The sequence below is a fragment of the Peromyscus eremicus genome, chromosome 1, assembly GCF_949786415.1.
Source record: "Peromyscus eremicus chromosome 1, PerEre_H2_v1, whole genome shotgun sequence".
Lineage (NCBI taxonomy): Eukaryota > Metazoa > Chordata > Mammalia > Rodentia > Cricetidae > Peromyscus > Peromyscus eremicus.
Genome location: NC_081416.1, coordinates 99,853,047 through 99,877,247, shown reverse-complemented (window position 1 = coordinate 99,877,247; position 24,201 = coordinate 99,853,047). Strand labels below are relative to the sequence as shown.

The following is a 24,201-nucleotide window of genomic DNA, read 5'->3' as shown; positions in this document are numbered from 1 at the left end:
GAAGAAACAGACTGTTGTGACATGTTTCCTCAGGTTTGTTTAGCATCACAGTAAACCTCCAGCAGGATACAGAGGCATCATCTTCATTTAACAGATGAGGAGATGAGGTCCAAGAACTGATTTGCCAAAACCACACAGCTGTTCAGTAGCAGAACTTGAAATCTAGCCAGGATTCACCCATTATTTTCACTCTCCTGTCCTTCACTCCAAATGGAGTAAAGATAACCATATAAAGGCCTGGACGATGAATACACACTGTTGTTTGTCCAGGAACACCAGACCACTTGACTTGCTGTCCCATTCCCTTCCTTTCGCTCGCAATACCATGATGACGTTTCATCTTCAGACACTTCCTCCACCATTGTGTCATTTAGCAATTATAACAACTTTGGTAAATAAGATCAATGTGAATTTTCCCATGCGTACCATATAGAAACAAGAGAGATTAGTGATTTATCCAGAATAAACCACTAGTTTGGGGTCTCAGCCAAGAACGAACTCAGATCTTCCGATTCCTAGCCTCATCCTTCCTATCTATTGCATTGCTTCTCAGTGGTCAGAGAAAGACCAGCTCCCAACTCAGTGTGGTCATGCTTTCTATTCAGCATTGGGCCGGCCGGGGTAGTAGGGAATCTGAGCTATAAAGAGGGCGTGTGTATTCTCTTTGAAGACAATGATTGAAAATCTTTTCCTTTTTCCCATAAGGGATCACAGGATGGTATCCTGTCATTTTACCAGAAGATGAAGGCCTGTCTCGGGACCTCGAGTTTATGCAGAAGATTGTAGGAGGCCTGGAGCTTTCTGTTTCCTTCACGCACCCTGGAGATAGAGAGCGGGTGTTGGAGGCTGCTGAGCTCTTGGGCTGGACCTTTGACAGCAGCCTGAAGGATCTTGTCAAGATGGAAGAAGAGGTGCCAGCCACTGTCACCGTCTCCACCCCAAGACTCTGGCTCCCTCTCCACTGTGTGCTGCTGGCAGGCCACAGGAGCATTCATAAGAATACATATTGCTACCTTCGCTACAAGCTGCACAGTCAAGAAGCCTTTTGGACCCCTCTCAGGAAGCCCAAGGAATCTGCAAACAAAAACCAGGTCCTGGTTACTTTCAAGGCATCCAAAAGAACAGAGGTCACTCGGAGCCAGTCACTGCTGTGGTACTTCAGAGAGGAGAAGTTAGAGATCCAAGTGTGGCGAGCATACGGCAATGCCAGCTTGGAGAGGCCACACCAGACTGACAGCTGGATCGGCTCAGCCTATGTAGACCTGTCCAGACTCGGGGAAAAGTCACCAAGGACACTGACTGTCAGTGGTGAGTGAACATTCAGGTCTAACTCTGTGTTTGGGCACCTTCTCTCAACATAAATTCATCAGATTTGTATGTGTAAGGTGGTACCTATGTTTTCATAAGCACTCAGCGTGTGGAATGAGGTTGAGCGAATTTCAGTGACTACCTTCACACGTGTGTCAGAGCCTGTGTGGTCACTGAAGGTGATGGTTTAGTTACTACACTGAAAAGAATATCTGCCAAGGATAGTCTTTTCTCTGGATATTCCCCGGGATATTCATCTTCTCTGGTGAGCACATCTTGGGACTGTAAAGAAAATCTGTGTGCCATTAAACTGGTTCAAAAAGCAAAAATGAAAAGTTAATTTTACAAGTGGAATGCACTGTGTACTTTTATTTCAATCATTCATTGGTGCTTATTTTAGAAAAGTTAATTTTACAAATGGAATGCACTGTGTACTTTTATTTCAAACGTTCATTGGTGCTTATTTTATGTATTTGGCCCTGGGAACTGAAATATGAGTAAGAATTAGTTTCTAGCCTAATTGTGTTTATATTCTAATAAACACTGTGACCGTAAACAATCAATATGAAGCATAAGAACTAAAAAGATGGTGTTCTCAGATGGGACTGTGAGGGTTCATGGTCCTTACGGTTCGATTAAAGGACAGAATCTCAACCGAAGTAATTTAGGGTTTAGGAATAAGCCAGGGAAAGGGGAAAAGAATGGATTTGTTTTGTTTTGTTTTGTTTTGTTTTGTTTTGTTTTGTTTTTGTTTGAGACAGGATCTCTCTACATACCCCTGGCTGTCCTGGAATTCACTCTGTAGACTCGGCTAGCCTCAAACTCACAAAGATCCGCCTGCCTCTACCTCTAGAATGCTGGGACCATGCCTAGCTAAGGAAGGTTTTCTAAAGAGAGGAAGAACAAGTGTGAAGACACAGAGGTGTGAAGCGGTATGTTGCAGATGCTCTAAGTAACCTGAATCAGCTGTGTCTCAGGGTATACAATAAAACACTGCAATAAAGCCAGACCAGTGCTCAAGAGAATTAGTCTCATCGAAGCAGAAGTATTTGGTCTTTCTTCCAGGAACTGTGAAAGGTTACTATAATGGGTTCTGGAGAGAGAATTCATAGAGCTTTGCGGTCTATCTAGTGACTGTCATGTGGCATGAATTGAAGGTAGCCAACTAAGTTCTTTTTCATTGGTGGTGTTGAGTCTGTGTATCACATAGCCCAAGGTCACCTTAAATTCACTATGTAGCCAAGGATGACCTTGAACTCCAGGGCCTCCTACCTCTACTTCTAGAATGCTAGGATTTCAAGTGTGGACCACCACGTCTTGTTCATGTGGTGTTGGGGATCAAACCCCGGGGCTCTTGTCAGCCTGGCAAGCACTCTGCACTGAGCTCACAGCGGCCCACGACTGGGTCTGTACAAACACGACACTCGGGCTGGAGAGATGGCTCAGAGGTTAAGAGCACTGACTGTTCTTCCAGAGGTCCTGAGTTCAATTCCCAGCAACCACATGGTGGCTCACAACCATCTGTAATGAGATCTGGTGCCCTCTTCTGGCTTGCAGACATACATGCAAACAGAACACTGTAAACATAATAAATAAATCTTTAAAAAAAAAAAAAAAAAAAAAAAAAAAAAAAAAAACACGACACTCATTTTAACACTCCTTAAGGTTAGCTGCTTCCCTGCTCTGTACAGTTAAAGAACTGAGGTCATGACCCTAAATTTTACTTCAGTTAGGCTTTGTGCCTCTGAACCTTGGGGGTTTGGTTTGGTTTGTTGTTTTATTGTTGGTGTATGGTTTTGGTTTGGGTGGTTTTTTTTTTTGCTTGCTTGCTTGGTGTTTTTGAAACAAGGTGTCTCAATATAGCCTGTGTTGGTGTAGAATTTGTGATATATCTCAGACTGGCCTTGAACTCATAATCCTCCTGTTTCAGCTTCCCAGGTGATGGGATTATAGGCATATGACTCTAACCTTTTGTTGGACAGATGGCCCAATCTAAAAAAAGAAGAAATGAGTGAGTTTGGGTGATTGTCGGGTTCCTTTTGGACCCAGCAGATGTAAGTCTGGCCCTATGAAGTATCTCTTCAAATGCTACATGACCTATTTTATCTAGGCCAGTTCAGGTCACTTCATAGAAACTAGAGGAAAAGTCTTTGAAGTAAACCAGGCTCACTTGATCTAACTTTTTTTGATAGGCTTTTAACTTCACTACTGAAGAAAATAGATCTGGGACACAGAATATAGGTCAAGGGTCAGAATTCCATCACAAATACTCCCTTTTTATTAAGTTTCCAAAGAGGCTATTCAACTTTTCCAATTGTCTGTCATACATCTCCATACCCCACTAGTTTAAGGTTCGTATCCACCTGAACAAAAGCCTTATACATTTGATGTATTTGTTAAATGTGTCATCCACATCCACTCAACCAGCCAACCTCTTCCCTCATACTGTTTAAACTTCCTGAGGATAAGGACCCACGGGGTTGTGTGTGAGCGGCCTCCCTCTCATAGTTATGACTCTCATTTTCGGCTTGAGAGCCATGGTAATCTACACTCTGTATCGAGAAGAGACTGTCAAGAGACAAAAAGTTCTGTCTTATTGCCATCCATGACAGGTAACATCTTTTTCCTCAAATAGGAATGGATCTAGCAAAGGAGGCTTTAAAATTCAGAAGGAGGGGGCTGGAGAGATGGCTCAGAGGTTAAGAGCACTGGCTGCTCTTCCAAAGGTCCTGAGTTCAATTCCCAGCAACCACATGGTGGCTCTCAACCATCTGTAATGAGATCTGGTGCCCTCTTCTGGCCTGTAGGGATGCGTGCAGGCAGAACACTGTACACATAATAAATAAATAAACCTTTAAAAAAAAAAAAAAAAGATTCAGAAGGAATGATTGATGCCATCTACTCTAAGTAAATCTCATTTTAAGATCCAGCAAGCCAGTGGAGTTCAAGTCCACTGACTATCGGGAGGAGTGGTCCCGACAGTTCCACTGCCCGTCTGAAATCCTGGCCTAGAAAGGACTCAGCTATTAGTACCCCTTTTCCTCTCTTCCTCTGCCGTCACCTCCTGCCTCCCCGTCAGTGACTCCTGGGGAGGTAAAAGAGGCTGCTGTGAGCCCTGGATAGCTTCCCGGTGGGGAGAAATCTGAAAGTGGAAGCCTGTGTGCATACAGAAGAGAGGACGGGCTCCTCTTGTCTCGCCCTGGGTGTGGGAATTCTCTTCCACAGAACGCTGTGTGCCTGCAAAGCATTTGGTTCTGGCTTCAAACCAAAATGTCACCACTTAATATTATTGGATATAATTGGACATAGTAGGGGCAAGGACAAAGTTTTTACATATACCAACTTCAGATTCTTTCTGAAAATTGATGTGTTGAGACCTGTGGTTCTGTCACTGGAAAGAGGCCCATAAGCAGCCTCCGAGAGTTCTTTTCTCTCACCCAGGCTTACTTGCCTCCATTCTCTTGCAGGTGTGTATCCTCTGTTTGGAAGAAATGCCCCCGACCTCTCTGGCGCTGCCTTGCGAGTTCACGTGGTTCTTTCCCCACACACTGAGCCCACGCGTGAGCTGGACTCCATGGACTGCAGCAGCCACAGTGAGTCCGAGCAGCTCCCCAGCAAGAAGGATGAGCTGCAGCTCTCTCCACCCTGTGTCCTCCAGAAGTCTCCAGCCTCCACCCTGGTCTGCTGCCCCAGCACGGCAACTGAAGTGTGCCCCACCCACGAGGGCCCTCCCGAGTTGGATGGGACTTTTGCAGTCAGTATCCTGGTAGAGAGAGCCATGCACTTGAGCTTGAAAGGTATGCTCTGCGTACTTACCCAAAAGCAGGTGTCCAGTTCCTCAGGGTACTCTCTGTCTTCAAAGAGCTTCCAGATTATGGCAGGACCGACAAGGATGGTTAATCATCTTAGTCGATCATTCTATTTTCCAAGCCTAAAGGTTGAAGTAACGTGAAAGCCTTTCTGAGGTTAAAGCCAACTTTGCTAATTGTATTGATGCTGCAGATCATAAATTCTTGTTCAGAAATCCAGGCGTCAGCCTTAGTGCCCCTCTCTTCCTTATCCACCAGGCATGTCCACATCAAATAAATGGTTCTTTTTTTTTTTTTTTTTAATTTCTCATAAGTCTCTTCTTCCTCCTCCATTCCACCCACTTAGGTCCTCAGTGTGCACCCAGGACTAGGGGTTCTTAGCACTGGGTCTGCAGGTCCCCAGGAGATTCATAAGGAAAACTTGGGGTTGATGATACTAGATAGAAAAAAATTCTATTAAGAGCAGTCCTACAATGTTGATAGCCACAGAAATCATAAGCATCTTTGTGTCATTGTAGTGTCTTAGAATATCATTTTATTCTTACCAGTTCTTTGAATTTATAGCACTTATTACCTACATCTAGGTTTCATCAATAAAACATATACTTTTATGTCACAAAGTTATTCTAAGTTTTGATAGCTACCAGTATAATTAGATTTCTTTATAATCCTGTGTGTTTTGCATTATGCATTTTTAAAGAAACACTCTTAAACGAAGGGGCCCAAACACGTCACCAGACTGCGAAGGCGTCTCTGGAAAACAGCCTCCTCCCTCCCTGTGTTAGCCTGGTATCTCCACTGAGATTGTCACTTTGCTGTCACCTCCCTCTCGAGGCCGCTCATTCCAGCTCCACTCCCAAGGCTTAGGTCTAGCATTGCTGTGTACTGGAGGGCTGCCTGACAGAAGACTCCCTCCTGTCTGGTCCCTTACACCTGTTCTTCTCTGGTCATGCAGCATTGGCCAAACGGTACTGACACCTTTGCCATGTTTGTCCTCTCTGCTGATAACCTCTCTAGAGTAAAGGCCTTGGATTGTTCACCCTGCATTCGTTCATTTAGCAGCCAGATGAGCAGCAGTGTTGGCCCTGCAGTAAGCACTGTCTTAGTGCAGGGCAGAGCAGAGCACAGAGTAAGTATCATGTGCCGTCCGTCCCCTGTGATCCAGTCCCTGGCAGAAACAGCTCGAAGAAGAGGAGGGAAGGACTTCTCATAGTTTTAAAAGTTCATGGCTGCTTGGCCATGGAGGCCAGAGCATGTGGCACAGGCTTTTCTTCAGTTCTTGGCAGAAAATGCAAAGAAAATGGGAGCCTAGAACAAGATGCAGCCCCTAAGGACACACCCTGTACCTTACTTCCTCCATCTAGGCCCCTCTCCTAAAGTTCTCACAACCTCCAAAAATAGTACCACCAACCGAGGGCCTGGCACACAGCACATGAGCATGTGGGAAACCGCTCATGCTCAGACCCTGACAGCTCTGCCCTGGCTGTTGCTTCCAGTGCTCTCCTCCTCCTCCTCCTCCTCCTCCCTCCTCTTGCTCACTCTACCACCGGGTAACATAGCACACGAGGTCCTGCCCATCTGGCCTCATCCGCCTTGCCAGCTGCTTTTCTCACCATGTTTATCACACTTGGCAGCTTGTTTTGTGCCAGGGCCCTATTAAGTCTTGAAACTATCAAGCCTTGTGCTGTTTCTTCTACTAAAAATGCCGATTTTCTCTCTCATTTGTCAGACTTGCCCCTCTCCTTAGAAGAGTAGGCTGAAGTCATGCCAACACTCTGACGCCTAACCCTGTCACACCCATTAGCAACAAGCCTGCCTCTGCGCCCAGACTGTCCTGTAACACCACCAAATTTTCAAGGAGTCATGTTACTTTGTACTGAATACTGTCTCTGGTTCCCGTCCTTGGCTCGGGGAGTGTGTTACTTGTTTCTGTGTCCTCACGTCCTCACTCTTGATACAGCTGAGCGAATATAACCTCCTGCTCTGGGGATCTGAGCCACAGCCTCCCACATTTCTGGCCGCCTTCACTTGTAATCACTTGTTACTGGGCCTCTTGCAACAGCCAGGTCATGACACGTCAGGGTAGACACCGGCTTTCAGAGATGTCCTTTGTGTTCAGAAATCTGCTCCTGAGTGATGATCCATGTAGTCCTTTCATCCATACACTTGTCAGCCAGGTGGGGAAGTGCAGAGCTGCTCCCTGTCTCTGACATGACCCTCTCCATCATGGCATGACAGAGCTCCGGAATGGGAAGTGGAGGGCTGCGCCTGCCCTGGCTGAGTTGCGACTGTTTTTTGACCTGGAGCAACCGCAGACCCACTTCTCATTTCCTCAGCTATCAAACATGATCACAGGAGTTCATTGGGGATTCTTTCTACTTCCATCTTCCGAGAACATGGGGCTGAGGGGGGGGGGGGTGCTCTCTGTACACTGTCGTACCTTGTCAAGCTTTCACAAGCGTCGTTTACATGCTTCAGCATCACATTGCATTTGCTCCTGCCTCCAACAGCATTCTCATTGTGCCTGAACTTTCCAAGCCTTGGCGTGGAGTGAATGATTTCTTTGTACATGCTGATGATTTACAGACAACCCTAAAGCTTGAATGTAGAGCAATTACAAACTTTCCATGGTCCCCACTGTAGACGTGGTTCTGAAAATACAAGTACATTTGTTACAAAATCCCTGGGGAGCCCTCCTTTAAGAAGTAGCTGCATGCCTTTAATCCCAGCACTCAGGAGGCAGATACAGGCGGGTCTCTGTGAGTTCAAGACCAGCCTTGTTTACATAGTGAGTTCCAGGACAGCCAGGGCTGTTACACAGAGAAATCCTGTCTTGAAAAACAACAACAAAAAAAAAAAGTAGCAGCTTTGAGACCAGTACAGTGGCACATACCTTTAGCCATAGCTACTCAAGAGGCTGAGGCAGGAGGGTTGCTTGATTCTAGGAGTTCAGAGCCAGCCAGGTCAACATAGCAAGGCCCTGTCCAAAAAGAAGAGAAAGTCAGCTTCAATAATCTTTATGTTCTTATATTACACAAGATAGGTGTTTTAAGCCCTGTTTTTACAAATGAGACAGCTGAAAAAGAAAGGTAAAGTGCTTTGAAGCAATGTGAGTTACAGCTGGAGATAGATGTTGCTGACTGCCTCTGTGTCTCTCTCCTCAGATCAGAACCAGTTCTGACTCGGGTTGTGCACATTTGACACAGAAGTGTCAAGTAATGCTAGATCAGTAGAACCATACTAATTTTTTATTTTTAAATTTTTATTTATGTATTCATTGTGTGTGTCCATGCATGTATACACACGCCGTGGTGCACATGTGGAGGTCAGAGGACTTGGGGAAGTGGTTCTCATCTCCCGCCTTGTAGAGGGGGGTCACTGAGGCAGGGTGTCTCCTTGTGTCGGCTGCTGCTCTATGGACTGGGCCAGGCTAGCTGGCTGTGAACTTCCCAGAAGTTCTGTCTCTGGTTCCCATCTCAGTGGAGGAGTGCCCGAGTTCCAGTTGCATACCGCCAGCTTTAGATGAGCACTATGGTAAAGCTCGGTCAGCAGGCCTGTGTAGTAGCTCTTGTGCCTGCTGAGCCGTCTCTCCATCCTTGGACTAAGTTTTTTTAACATACAAGACCGGCCTTTGGAAGGTTTTCACTGGTTCATAATAAGAGAGCAAGCTTCCTCTTAACTAACTAGAGCGAATTAGAACAATTACATAGCTGATTTTTCTACTTGCTGGCTCACCAGAAATGTGAGAAGCCAACCACTTGACTTCCCTGCCTCTTGGCTTGCCTTACTTGTGACACAGGAAGAGTCACTTATCTTACCTGATTTTTCCAAGGTGTCATTAGCATGAGTTTAGTGTATAAGGAAACAGTTTATAAAGTGATATCTAAATATGAGTTTATCTCACTGAAACAACTCCATCCTTGATGCATAAAATACTTCTCCTACTTATGTAGAATTCTGGAAATGGAGTGAAGAGGTTAAGTGCTGTAGAGCTGACTCACCTCAGACCTCAGCTGCTCTCAATGTGTGTGTCAGCCCTATTAGGGGTAGAATGAGTTTCTTCTGAAATGCCTTAAAAAGTGCTTGAGTAGCCGGGCAATGGTAGTGCACGCCTTTAGTCCCAGCACTCGGGAGCCAGAGGCAGGTGCATCTCTGTTGAGTTCAAGGCCAGTCTGGTCTACAAAGCTAGTTCTAGAACAGCCAGGGCTTCATGGAGAAACTCTGACTCAAAAAAAGCCAAAAAAAAAAAAAGGGGGGGGGGGGTCAGAACCTGACCCTTTCCAGAAATGTAAACAAGCCCAGATGAGTTCTCATTCACAGGGGGAGAGCAGAGGAACCGGATAGACCTGCGCTGCCCAGCAGATTTCTTTATCAATGCCTGTTTGGCTAAAAGCTCCGGAATTATTTCCTCCAAAGTCAAAACAGTAGTATTATTTCTAGACCTCTACAAAAAGTAAAACTCAGGGTGGATCTGGGGAGCCGCAGCATAAGAAAGATCAGAGCAGTATTGATGTACATCTAGAATTAGAATTTTATTGTGGGAAGTGATTTGAGAGCATGTGTCCAGAAGAGAAACATGAGCTGAGAGAGCCAGAGGGAAATATCTGTAGTAGAAAGGTCACCAGTGAGCCAGGCTTGGTGGCATAGTCCTGTAATTCCAATACTAAAGAGGCTGAGGCAGGAGTACTATAAATTTGAGGCCAAAGAAGGAAGGAAAAAGGAAAGAAGGGAGGGGCATGAAAACATGTCAGGTAGAAAGAGTTGCTCAAGCAAAGACCAAAGGTAAGAGAGCTAGGCGCGGTCCTGCTTACATGTATGAGGCCCCTTCCAGTACTCTCTGATACCCGGAAGCCCAGCTTCCTGACCTGGGGGTCACAGCTCTTATGGGTTGCATAACTGAGTGGGGATCACAGAGCATTTGACAGCAATGAAAGGCTTCTGATGGTACAGAGACTAGAAATTAATGCAAAATTGAGCACTAACAAATCGGTAGTATTTCTGGCAGCTTTTAGTGCTTGACTTCATGGTAGCCTTGGTTCTGAACTCACACTATATATCCAGTCACTACTCAAGGCCAGCAAACAGCTGATTTTAGGTTACCATATGTTCTGAGTTACAGTGCATACAAAGCTTTCCGCCTTTGTATTTTGAGATAGGGTCTCGCTATATAGCCCTAACTGGCCTTGAACTCACAGAAATCTACCTGCCTCTGTCTTAGAGTGCTGAAATTTAAAGGCATGAGCCATGACACCCAGCAGTTTAATTGTGAAAAACAGACTTAATGTTTTCTCATCACTGTTCCTCAGCATGTATCAAATTACTTCATCTCTGAATCGTAGTAGAATGTTTGGCTTTTTTTCTTAATTGCTGAATTGAGTTTCACAAATAAATAAAAATCTTTTAATGAGTTTTAGCTTGGAATTAGGACAGAATTTCCAACGTTTTTCTGAAATGGCCCTAAACGTGCTTCTTTGTCCTGTGTATTTGCAAAGTGGCATTCACAGAATTGACTATTACAAGTCAGATCAGCCACATCCTGAGGAATCCAGTATTCAACCAAGATTTCATTCCTTATGTAAAAATGAACAAGCATGGCCATCTCACTAGTGTATAGATTGCTTTTATCCTTTATGAACAGTGAGTTTATATGTATTTTAGAGAATTATTTTTAAATGAACTTTTTATAATTTTCTCTGAGTAAATATTGATTTCTATACCTGTTTTAAATGTATATGCCTGCCCACCCAAGTCACATACAAATTTCTCAGATAAAAAGTAGTCCTAAGTAGATGGTTTAAGAAGCCCTGCCCTGCAGTACAATCCCCTGCTGTGTTTTCTTTCAGGGAGCCCCTTGACAGAGCGGAAAGTGTCCGTACCCAGTAGCTGTGTGTCCTTTGCAACAGCTGCTGAGCCGTCCCCTGTATACACCCATGTGGTTGAGAACACCGATTCACCCATCTGGAATTTTCAACAGCAGTCGAGGTTCGTGTGTTCTGATGTTTATTATCTGTTTAGAATCAGCTTTTTGTTCCAAGAGACAAACTCAGAGCCAGAAATACAATAGAGACAATAATGTTTGAGCAGGTCTGCAAAGTGCATCTTTATGCAGTTGTTTGGTCCCAATGTTTACAAATTCATGGCTCCCAGTGGTTAAAGGGCTTATTGCAGTGTTGTTGGTTTTTAAAAACTTACTACGTGTGTACGTGTACATACCATGGCAAGTGCATGGAGGGCACTGGACAAATTGTGGGAATTGGTTCCCTCTTTCCCTTGTGGGTACCAGGGACAACTGAGTTGTCAGGTTTGGTGGCTTTTACCTGCTGAGCCGTCTTGCTGGCCTTGTTTCAGTGTTTGTTTGTTTAAATTTATTTATTTTATGTGTTTGAATGTTTTGCCTGTATATATATACATACATACATACATGTGTGTGTGTACCATGTCAGAGGAAGGTGTTGGCTCCCCTGCAACTGGGGTTACAGATGGTTGTGAGCTACCGTGTGGGTGCAGGGAATTGAACTGAGATCATCTGTAAGAACAACCAGTGCTCTTAACCACCGAGCCCATCTCCCCAGCCCCTTGTTTCAGTGGTTTCAGCTCTGATTGTTGCTCAAAAAATAGTGAGAGACAAGAGATATGCCTTGCTCTGGGAATGCAAATGAGTTAAATTCTCTCTCCTGTTAAATTGTGGTCATCCTGGGAAGAAGCACCAAAGTTAAAGGCTATACTCAAGTTTGACAGTGTGGTAAAAGAAGTAAGATGGGTACTGGCAGAAAGATGGCTCAGAAAAAAGGGGTTAATTAAGCCAGTGTGGAAGCCAGAGTGTGCCTCATAAACAAAACTGCCGAGCTAACTATTAGAAGAGTGCATACATAAATTACGTAGATGAAGAAGCCAGGGATGGGGGCAGTATTCTAGGTAGAGAATTAATCTCAGTAAAGGAAAAGACCTTTAGTGCAATGGAAAGAACCTGGTCTCTGGAACCAGAGAAACTTTGTATCCAACCGCATCCCTGCCATATCCTAGCTGTGTGAATTAAGTTACCTACTATCTCCAAACATCGAATTCCTCATCTTAAGGTGGATATAATTTTATAGGTAACTGTAAAATCTAAATTAGATGAGTTTTTTTTTGAAGATTGCTTAACCAATCTTAATAACATAGACGTAAAGCTCTTAAGGTTGATATAATCATTATATAAAATACATACATGAATACTGTCTTTCAAAATATAAAGTTGCCAGTCCTGGTGGCACATGCCTTTAATCCCAGCACTCAGGAAGCAGAGGCAGGTGGAGCTCTGTGCATTTGAGGCCAGCCTGGTCTACACAGCAAGTTTTAGGCCAGCCAGGGCTATATAGTGAGACTGAAATATATACACGTACACACGTGGGGTGGGGAAGTCCAACTTTCTATTGAATGAAAGTTTGTTTGTTTGTTTGTTTGTTTCCCTTTACATGTCACTTGAAGATGGGAAATCGTCATTTATATTCAGGTTTATTAAACAAGCTTTGTTAAGTATTATAAATGTTTACCTTTCACCAGCTTCAAGGTTTATGTTATGGCCAAATTTCCCATCCAATTGTTCTATCAAATCCCACTGAATGAATGCCACTCTGGATTCTAAGGCATCAGTTTCTTCTTGCAAAGTTTTCTTTGCTGCTTCTAACATTCCTTGGGTTTCTTCTTGAGAATGTCTAAAGAAAACATCTCTAATCTGGTAGAGTATCATCCTCAAATCTGAGTTCCATACTGTTGGAAGTTTCCTGTAGTTAACTCATGGTGACTGTTGGTTTTTCCTAACAGATTATCAAAAGAGCTGCTTCTGGACCCACATCAAACCCTGGTCTTTAAAGTGTGGCATAAAGGAGGTATGAGTGCTATTCTGTGATCTTCTTTTCCAGATAAGGAGAGCCATGGTACTGATGACCGTGGGAACACAGGTGTCTGGTAGAAGAGACTCACACAGAAGCCTCCACTATTCTCTTGTGGAAGTTAAATACTTAGGAGTCATATTTTTTAGACTACCTGCTTAATGTAGGAATCCAATTACATTTGAGCATTTCCAATTGTATCTGTCTTTAACTATAATGTTCAGGACACATACAAGTGGTTTCCTCCACTTTGTTAGACCTTCTGTTGGCTCTGGCTTGTCAAGCAAGACCAGCAGAATATGAGGCCATAGTGACAGCTTATCCTTCCTTGTTTTAAAAGCCTCCCGAAGAGGGAGTGCTGACATCATGGTCCTTGAACCTATTTTTACTTAGCTACTATGGGTTGTTTGCTTGTTTTGAGGCAGGGTCTCACTATAATCTGATCTGTCCTTGAACTCACTACCCTCTTGCCTCCAACTCCCAAGTGCTGGGGTTGCAAGATGCACCCGTACTTCAGAGGCACAACCTGGGTCTAGTAAGATGGCTCAATGGGGAAAGTGGCCACCCAACCCAATAACCCACATGGTAGAAGAAGAGACCCAGTGCCCACAAGCTGTGTTCTGACCTCCCGCCACATACAAGCTGTGGCACATGCACCCCACCCTACCCCCCAAAATAAATAAATGTAACTTTTAAAATGTAAAGAAAATAAAAAGAAACATAAGCCAATAGTGTTAAAGGCATTGACTCTGAAGCCAGACTCTTTGGATGTAAATGTGAGTTCTGCCTCCGACTGTTGCGGTGGGATCTTGGATAAATGACTTGTCTGTGCTTCAGTTTCCATAGCTTCAAAGTAGGGGTAATGTAGTGCCTACTTCAGAGGGTTCACGGGGTAAGGCCAGACAGCACATGTCCTGTTGGTTTCCTTGTGCCTGTGCAATGAATGGCCATCATCTAATGACGTTATACATATAACGGGGGGCATGGCTCAGTCACTGGAGTGCTGCTGGGCAAGCGTAGGAGCCTGAGTTTGGATCTCCAGCTCCTACATAAAAGCTGCTCACAGCACTAGAGAGGTGGGAATGGCGCAGCCCTGGAGTTCATTAGCCAGCCTAGCCAAGTCGGTGAGCTCCAGGTTCAGTGAGAGAGCCTGTCTCGAAAAATAAGCTGGAAAGTGATTGAGGAAGATACTAACATCAACCTCTGGCCTACACACACACAAACACACACACACACACACACACACACACACACACGCACGCACGCACGCGCACACACACACGAGGTGGGGGGTCCAGAGAGAGGAGAGCAAGTGCTGAAGCACAGCTGGGTAGAGCCAGGGTCTGAACAGTTCTGACTGACTGTGTAGCTGTCACTGCAAGACTGGCTGATACAGAAAAATGAGATGGCTTGGACACCCTGTCTTCTCACAGCCTGGTAAATTCAGTCCCACTCAGCCATTCCTGAAGTCTAGCCCCTTTAAGATTCTGCTAGCTCCTGGTTTCCAAACATCCAGTTGTTTGGCGTCATCCACAGAGCACAACACTTTGTCTGCCAGTGTTTAGTTCCAGTATTGACTGAGGCCTGAAGGAGACCAGGAGTGCCTGGGGCAGGAAGGGCATCGGCGGCGTGCCTTTTCCTGTGCTCCTGGGCAAGGGCTGCTCTGATCTGGCTTTGAAGAGGAATTCTTTGCTACTGCTTTGCATTCACTTACAACCCCGCCACTACCAGCCTTGTGGATGCAAGGACTGGTCCGAAGTCAGTTTCTCTAGATCAGCATAAGTAACTCCTCGTGTATTGAACTGGGCTCCACACTCCTCCCTCCTTCCTTTCCTCCCTAATGTTCTATAGCAGTTGTCTGCCATATAGGGTTCACCTCATTCAATGGCAAGAGAAAAAGAATAAGGTCTGATTATATGCAGACCTAGGTTCAAATCTTCACTCTGCCATTTGCCAACTGAGTGACCTGAGGTAGACCACTGTACCTCTTTTTCATCTTCCTTATACAATTATAATATAGTACATTCTTTTGGGGTTGCGTGAAGATTAGAAATAATATCTGTAAATAACTTGGCACATAAGTGCTGCTCAGTAAATGGGACCACTTTCGTTATGCTGCCATCATGTTAGGACTGCTGGGTATGGAGAATAAAATGCTGCCCCTATCGTTGGGACCCCCAGTGATGCCTGTAAGCTCATGTTGTAAATGGATTTAAGGGAAATGCCTCAACCAGACAAGATAGATTCGTCTAACTGTCTAGGCCCGCCCACACAGATCCCCCAGACACACCACAGAGAGCATCTGAAGAACACCAGGCCATCCGTGGTCAGCAAGTGCTTGATTTCCTGTTCTGCTAGTTCCTATGCCAAGTGACAGGATACAGAAGGCAGACAGCCATGGGGACACGAGAAGTGCAGTTAGCATGCTGGAACAAATGCAGGGTGGCATGCTGGAACCTTTAACCCAGACTTAGGATATCAAAGCGGCTTCCTGTGTCATACATCACCTAACAGCTGGATCAGCGTGGATCAGTATCCCATGCTGTTTTTCAGGGGTTGTCTTTCTTTTATAACTGATTTATTTGGTTCTTAATTAATTGTAATACATATGTATATCTTAGGAAGTGTGGGAAATATATGCAACTATAAATAAGAAAGTGAAGCCGGGCGGTGGTGGCGCACGCCTTTAATCCCAGCACTCGGGAGGCAGAGCCAGGTGGATCTCCGTGAGTTCGAGGCCAGCCTGGGCTACCAAGTGAGTTCCAGGAAAGGCGCAAAGCTACACAGAGAAACCCTGTCTCGAAAAACCAAAAAAAAAAAGAAAGTGAAAATCTGCCAGGCAATGGTGGCACATGCCTTTAATCCCAGCACTCAGGAGGCAGATCTCTCTGAGTTCAAGGCCAGCCTGATCCACAGAGTGAGTTCCAGGACAGCCAGGCCTAGACAGAGAAACCCTGTCTTGAAAAAAAACCAAAAAAAAAAAGAGAGAGAGAGAGAATGTGAAAATTCTTGAAATTTCAAGACTACCCCTCATGTATCGGCGTGCGCACATGTGCATGCACACGCCACACACACACACACACACACACACACACACACACACACACACGAAAAAAATCATGGAGGCATGCTATGTCTGTAGGAAAGTAGTATACAGGTTAGAATTTTTCTAGTTGCTTATATAAAGAATACAAAGCACAACTCTGCCAGCTCTTCTCTGATGCACCAAAACAGGGACCTGAGATGTAGCTGTTTGTAGATGCTTGCCTAGCACATGTGAAGATTAGGTTTGATCTCCAGGGCCACATAAATACAGCACGGTGACACAACTGTAGTTCTAGCACATGTCTGTGTCCCTAGCACTCAGGAGATGAAGGCAGAAAGATCAGAAGTTCAACTGGTCTGTAACTACAGAGCAAGTTCAAGACCAGCCTGGGATACTTGAGACCTTGCTCAAATAAGACAATGGGGTGGGGGATAACCACAGCACAGAAAAGGACTCGTAATAGGCTCTGGCTCCCAAGCCTTTCAGCTCAGTGCCAGTGTTGTTGGGTGGCTCTAGTCATCTGAACCAGCTTCTCCATGTAGTCTCCAGTCTCAACAGGAGGAGGACATGGCCAGCCACACTACCAGCTCTTCTCTTCTCTCCCCCACAGATGAGGAGAGGGTGATTGGCTTTGCCTCGGTGGACCTCTCCCCACTACTGTCCGGCTTTCAGTTTATCTGTGGCTGGTACAACATTACAGACTTCAGTGGAGAGTGCCAAGGGCAGATAAAAGTTGCTGTTTCCCCTCTGGAGAGTCTGATGCACTTAAAAGAAGAAAGACAAGCCAGGCGAGGGATGGCGGCCCCAGGATCCCTGGTAGGTTTCCTTGTTCACACTAATTACAGGTCCACCGTAAGAAGAGCCTTTATACTTTGTGCTACTTCCAGCTTAAAGCCCACACTTTATGTAGACAACAACTTCCTGGCTTCGGGGTGAGGGTGTAAAAGAAGGGGAGTTTTCCAGACTGCTCAGGAGGGGAACTCTTATTGCTGTAATAGTCTATTCACCTCTCACATTTGCCTGGCACAGCATGGAATCAGTCAGTATTGAATGAGTGAGCGTGTGAGGAAGTGACTGGGAGTTTGGTGATCCCTTTGTAAGCAGTCTTCTGATCAGTTCTGGTGACTACAAGATAAGAATATCACAGCCCAAGCCAGGTGGTGGTGGTGCACACCTTTAGTCCGAGCATGCAGGAGGCAGAGGCAGGGGGAGCTCTGTGAGTTCCAGTCCAGCCAGGGCTACACAGAGAAACCCCGTCTTGGTGATTATTAAGTTTAAATGAGGCAATGCATATTGCTCGTAACAGTGTTCAGCGCAGAGCGAGTAAACTATACCAAGCGAATTTCAGGTTTATGTCTGGCTTTGTTCCGAAGGATTAGTGGTAACCAGTGCGCCATTTTTCCATTGCTGCTGCAGGTACCAGTGTTCAGCCCCTTTTCCTTCCTTGCTTCTTCTGTATGTGACGCATTCCCTGGGCCCGTGGCAAGGCACATGCAAGGCCAGCTTGCTCACACTTCTCCAAAGGAGGCAGATGTCTCCTCTCCTGCAAGGTAATTGTTGATGGGAAGAACTGTCTTGTCATTCCTCTCTCCTTTATTAGAGGAGGACACCGGAGAAAGACAGGGAAAGACTTCATACGCAGACACATTGATTTTCAAGATCTCTGGAAACAACTTTGTAAGACAGGAACTAGAGTGTTTTTACTGCCATTGAGAGATGGAACGCTCTCCTCTTGTCCTTAGATCCCTTTCACCTTTTATGAAAATTATATCACCCTCCAAAGAAAAAACTGTGCCAAGTTTTGTTTAAAACACTTGGTTCAAGGGCCAGGACTGCAGCTCAGTTGGCAGAGTGCTTGCCTACCACGTGCAGGGCCCTGAGTTCAATCCTTCACACCTCATAAACCAGCTGTGGTGGTGCACACCTGTGATCCCAGCACTTGGGGTGTAGAGGCAGGAGGATCAGAATATCAAGGCCATCCTCCCCTACTTTGTGAGTTTGAAGTCAGCCTAGGCTATATGAGATCCTGTCTAAAAAATAAGAATAAATTTTAAAATCCCAAACCATACACATACATGCTTAGCTCATTCTGTTCACTAAGGTAGCCGTGACAGTATGTGTGGATTTCTGGGCTAGCGTATGCCTCATCCTGTTAGAGAACAAGACCAAAAGTCAGAGTGGTCCTTTTACCTCTCTCTCTTGCAGGCCTTGGTATCCCCTACCAGAGGTTTTTCCCCACATTTTTCTTACCACTCAGCAAAAATATTCTCTCATAGGGCACATGCTTTTAATGTCAGCACACAGGAGGCAGAGGCAGGCAGATCTCTGAGTTCAAGGCCAGCCTGGTCTACAGAAGGAGCTCCAGGCCAGCCAGGGCTGCATAGTGGGACCATGTCTCAAATGGAAGAATCTTCTCTTATGCAGCTGCCCCTGCAAGGGCCGTTACTAAGTAGACCCCTTGTCTGAGATGGACAGACACCCCCACGCTGCTCCCCCTCTGGTCTGTTTAGGACTTTGTAGTTTTCCCTTGGTCACCATGTGAAGGTAATTCTGTTTAAATTCCTGTGTTCAACATTCTAGGCTCCAGGTGCTGCTTTGACCATAGCCAAAGAAACATAGCCGAGGGGCTTGTTTCTAAGTGACGCTGTTTAGTAACTCTAAAGCTAAGAACTTAGTGACTTGCTTTTTATCGGCATAAAAATGCCCCAGTTAAATCAGAAGACCGTACTGGCGTGTCTTTATTCTAATCTGACCATCCGCTCCAGGATGAGCTCCACGCCATCCCTAACCACCTCCAGCTGTTTCTGAGCCTGTCTCCCTCCAGGGAAAAGGTGGTAAAGTCCTATGCTAGCCTTAGCGTAGACTAGCTGTATATGACCTAATGCTAATTACTTTGATTCTTTTTTAAACTTTATTTATGTGTATGGGTGTTTTACCTGCATGTATGTCTGTGTATCACATGAGTGCTTGTGCTCTTGAAGTCCAAAAGAGGGTGTGGGTCCCCTAGGACTAGAGTTACAGACAGTTGTGAGTCACCACATGGGTGCTGGGAGTTGAATCTGTGTCCTATGGAAGAGCAGCCCATGCTCTTAACTACTGAGTCATTTCTTCAGCCCCTACTTCGGTTCTTTGAGCCTCAGTTTTCTTCTTTACTCAACAAAAACAATATATTACCTCAAGGATTGTTATAAAGAGTAAATGAGACTAGAAATAAACTCATTTAATACACTTTATATAAGTCATCTGTTTGTTTTCACACCAATCTTAAACAAGAAGTTTAATTCCTAATAGTACATGGCAAATGCCTAGAGTAGCCTTTTCTAAATGTTTTGTGTGTTTGCTGCAATGGGAAGCTAAACAGCTCAGATAGCCATCAACAACTAGGTGAACAGATTGCCCAATAGTGGTATATTCATAAAATAGAATGTAGCACAAAAAGAAATAATGTTATTAAGATAAATACTGAATCTCAAAATAGTTATGCTAGAAAAAAAGAGTAGATTGCAAAAATGCCACTTGTATAAATTCTAGAGAATGCATACTAACCTTTAGTAGCAGAGAGCAAATGAGCAGTGACCTAGCAATAGGGTGGGGTGAGCAAGGAGGCCAGAGGAAGGCGTGTCAAAAGGAGGAAGCTGTGCAGGGGTGGCTACATTACCTTGTAATGACTTCCTTGAACGAAGGCCAAAATCAAAACTCATCAAGTCGTACAATTTACATATGTTGAGTGTTGGGGTTTTGGTTACATCTTAGTTAAAACAGTGGTTCTTAAACATTCCTACTTGGGAACTCTTTTGTACTATTAAAAGTAACAACCCAGGCCAGGCATGGTACTCACACCTTAATCCCAGTACTTGAAAGGCAGAGGCAAGCAAATCTCTGAGAGTTTGCACATAGTGAGTTCAAGCCAGCTGAGCCTACACAGTGAGGTTCTCACAAATAATAATAATATGATGAGTCCACAGAGGTTTGTTTATATGGATTATATCTTAACCATTTATTATATTACACATTTAAATTGAGAAAAAGTTTAAACATACAAAACCAATTGTATTTCTGTACACTGGCAATGAGGAATCAAAAATAAAATTGAAAAAACAATTACATTTGCAATAATAGCAGACAGGATAAATATTAATGAATACAGATATTTTCTGAAAACTATCAGTATATTGTTGAAAGATGGTAAAAATCTAAGTAAATGGGATAATGTCCCATGTTCTTGGATTCATGAATTTAACATTTTTAAGATGTATTTCCATAATTCTTTTGTAGGTTCAACATATCAAAATCCCTGTTGGCTTCTTTCTAGAAATGAATAAGTTGATTCTAAAATTCATGGAAATTTAAGATATGCAGAATAGACAAAAGAACCTTTTAAAAAGAACAAAGTTCCCAATTCTACAAAGCTACAGTAAGCAAAACACAGCACCAGCTAGAAATAGGATCACTGAAGTAAAATTAATAATCCAAAGGTAAATATGTCAACTTAATTTTAGCAAGGTGCTAAGACAGTTCAGCGAGGAAAGAGCAGGCTTCTGAGGAGTGCAGCAGCAGCCTGGTACCCAGCCCAGGCCGGGCCAGCCCCCCTCCAAGTGTCAGACACAAACCAGCTTGACAGGAATTAACACAGTAGCACAACAAGAAACTCTTCAAAGAAAACATGGTCAGGGAGCCTTTGGTGAGGCATTGATTCCCTAATATGACAACAGAAGCACAAGCAAGAAGAGAAGAGCTGACTTATCCCAGTAAGACCCTGGATGCTGTAAATGACGCCGTCAAAAAAGGAAAGGGCTGGAGAGATGGCTCAGCGGGCACAAGTTCAGTTCCCAGCACCCACATCTTGGGGCTCATGGCCACTTGTAGCTCCAAGTCCAAGGAATCCAACACCCTCTTCTGGCTTCCACAGGCACCACACACATGACATACTTACACACACACACACACACACACACACACACACACACACACACACACACATAAAATAAAAATACTTTTTGAAGAAATCTAAAAATAGAAAGTAAAATGGAAACCTATAGAAGAATAATTTTAAAATATAGCTCTAGTAGGGATTTGTAACTAAACTACAAACAGAACTCTGACAGTAATATGAAACAAATATCCCATCTGAAGTACTTCTAATATAGAAACACTTGTCTGCCTGGATTTGATTCCCCAACACTGCAGAGGGACAAGATTTTAAAACAGACAAAGTAGCTGATAGACAGTTCTCCAAAGAAAATATGCACGTGGTCACTGAGCAAATGAAAAGATGTAAATCAAACCAAAATGAGATGCAGCTTCCTACCCACTGCAGTAACTGTTTGAAAAGAAACAAGAGATAATAAAGTGCTAGGAAGAAGGTGGTGGAACAACTGTGAAGTTGTCCAGCTGCCTTGCCAAACAGTCTGGCAGTTCCCTAAAAGTTTAAATGCAGGGGCTGGAGAGTCGTGTCAGCAGTGAGGTGCTGCTCTTCTGGAGGACCTGAGCTCAGTTCCCAGCATCCACAGCAGGCGCCTCAGAGCTGCCTATAACTCCAGCTCCACTGGATCAGACACACTCCACACTCAAGCATGCATGTACACACAAAAAATAAGCAAGTAAATACTACTTTTTAAAATTCTAAATACAAATGGAAATTTTAATTAAAAAAAAAGGAAGAGTACTGACAAATTTTATTATATCCTAATGTGTGTGTGTGTGTGTGTGTGTGTGTGTGTGTGTGTGTATATATATATATATATATCATATATTATAACATCAAAGAGACTTAAAAGTATATTGTACGATCCCATTTGTATGACATTTAAATAGACAAATGGTAAAGACAGGAGATAAGTAAGTAGTTGCCTCAGCTTCAGGGTTTCAGGAAGAAATGGAAATGGTTGCTAGTGGATCTGGAATTTACTTTTAGGAGCTGATAAAATGTTCTAAAACTGATTTTTGAAAAGGAGTAGATAACTCTTAATATACTAAAAATCACTGGATTGTATTGTATTTCTTTTTTTCTTTTTTTTTTTTTTTTTTTTTGCTATTTGAGACAGGGTTTCTCTGTGTAGCTTTGGCGCCTTTCCTGGAACTCACTCTGTAGCCCAGGCTGGCCTCGAACTCACAGAGATCCACCTGGCTCTGCCTCCCGAGTGCTGGGATTAAAGGTGTGCGCCACCATGCCAGGCTTGGATTGTATATTTTAATTGGGTTAATTGAATGCTGTATGAATTACATCTCAGTAAGACTGCCTAATTGTCAAGAGAAAGAAGATTGTTGCGGTCACATTCTTGAATATCATGCTTAGGAATTAAAAGATTTGTTCTATAGATTAAAAGAGGCAGAGCCGGAAAGGAATGATGCTGCTGACTAGATTAATCCCTGGTGAATCCTTATAACGACTGCCGTCATAATGAAGGTTCCATATATATTGGTGTTGTTACTCTTGTTGTTAGATCTGTGTTTTAGAAAAATCACTCCGGCTCTGATGTGGAGAACAGAAGGAAGTGGAGTGGCTGAGACCAAAAGCAAGTTTCTCTAGGAAACCTGCTGATCCGAGAGAGCTGAGCAAGCCGGAGTGGCTGCAGAGGTGGGGAGAGGTCTGCAGTGTCATCTCACGGCAGTGACTCGGTTGTCACACGTGGAGTTCTCTCCTTGGTTAGGCATTTCCTTCACTCCCGGTTTCCCCACAGAAATGGAGCCATAAGAAGCCAGGCAGCACGCCATGAGGAGCATGTGCAGAACATCCGCCGCTTTCACGAGTCCCTACAGCATGGGGAGGCAGCCTTGGCAAGTGATGAGAAAGTGACCACAGCGCCTTTGTCCTCCCACACCTCCATTCTGACTTCTCTCAGGTGAGGACCTGCAGTGGGAAGAAGCACAGGGAGCCATTGTGTGTGGAGCACAGGGGAATGAGCAGTGGTAATGTGGAGTATGGCATTTCCATTCATTGTTCCTGCTCCAGAAGGTTCTGTGGAGTGATCTCATGCACGTTAGTGCTGAGCTGGACCTTGGAGCCTTGTAGACTTTCTCACAGATGAATCTGTCGGTTAGAGCTCTGTATTCCTTCAGAGGACTCTGGTAACAGTCCACCTGTAAATCCAAGAACTTTAGCTTGTTCACCAGGACTTGTTGATGCCACCCTCACATCTGAACAGTGTCGCATCTTTACAGCTCACAAACCTCATCCTGTCCATAGCCTTTATCTTCCCAACCACATCCTTACTCTACTTATCTGTCTTGTCCACACTTCCCTGTCATTGTGTTGGTCTAGTTAGCAAAGAATCATTGTAAGAAGTAAACATACTGTAGATCACAAGATCAGCCCAAGGGTATTGAGAGATCTGGTAAAGTGGAAAGGACTTGATTTCACCGTTAAATAGCTTTGACCTCGAGGCCTGCCAGCCCCAGTGCAGGAGATAGCCATGGCCAGATAACTACAGTGCAGGGTAGTGAGAGCTGTGATGTCCTGTCCAAGAGCAGACAGAGGAATGAGTAATCCAGAAAGATGGACGTGAGAAGAGTTAAAAACAGCACATGGGGCCTTTGAAAGAAGAGGCTAATAAATGGGAAGGCTGTTCTCTGCAGGAAGAATATCTCCAAATGCCGGAGGTATAGAGTATATCAAGATTGGGGAAATACTGACTGTACGGTTAAAAAAAAAAATGAGCTAACGATACAAGAAGTAGGCCAGCAAGATGGCTCAGCAGGAGCGGCACTTGCACACAGGCCTCAGATCCTGAGTTCAATCCCAGGATCTCACACAGCAACAGAGGAAAAACAACTCCCTAGAGTTGGCTTCAGTCTACACACACACACACACACACACACACAACACTAAATTGAATAAATAAAATTTAAGTGCAAGGAGCAGGGCAATTCTTTAGGAGTTGCTCATAAAAGGCCTTGGCGACTGGGGACCCATGTGTGACCTGTAGAACAAGTACTGATAGACTGTGTCACTGGTGAGAAGGTATGATATGGTGACCCATGTGTGACCTGTAGAACAAGTATTGATAGACCTGTGTCACTGGTGAGAAGATACGATATGGTGCTAGCAAGTGTGCAGGCCCTGAATCTGTGCCAGAGCCTCTGATGGAAGCCCTGGGGTTGCAGGTTTTCTACACTGCCAAATGTGCTCTGGCTTGCCTTCTGCTGCTGCTGCAGGCATTCATCTGTG

At 44.4% G+C, this 24,201-nt stretch overlaps 1 protein-coding gene across 1 annotated transcript in view; it reads left to right on the top strand.

Moving 5' to 3' along the window:
* The window catches only part of C2cd3 (C2 domain containing 3 centriole elongation regulator), a 117,698-nt gene that overhangs the window by 66,226 nt on the left and 27,271 nt on the right, over positions 1 to 24,201 (top strand). The window contains exons 23-29 of the mRNA XM_059270563.1: positions 706 to 1,308; positions 4,776 to 5,105; positions 10,961 to 11,099; positions 12,921 to 12,985; positions 16,645 to 16,850; positions 17,451 to 17,584; positions 22,715 to 22,876. Coding sequence (XP_059126546.1) covers positions 706 to 1,308; positions 4,776 to 5,105; positions 10,961 to 11,099; positions 12,921 to 12,985; positions 16,645 to 16,850; positions 17,451 to 17,584; positions 22,715 to 22,876 — 1,639 coding nt within the window. The remainder of the gene's footprint in view (positions 1 to 705; positions 1,309 to 4,775; positions 5,106 to 10,960; positions 11,100 to 12,920; positions 12,986 to 16,644; positions 16,851 to 17,450; positions 17,585 to 22,714; positions 22,877 to 24,201) is intronic.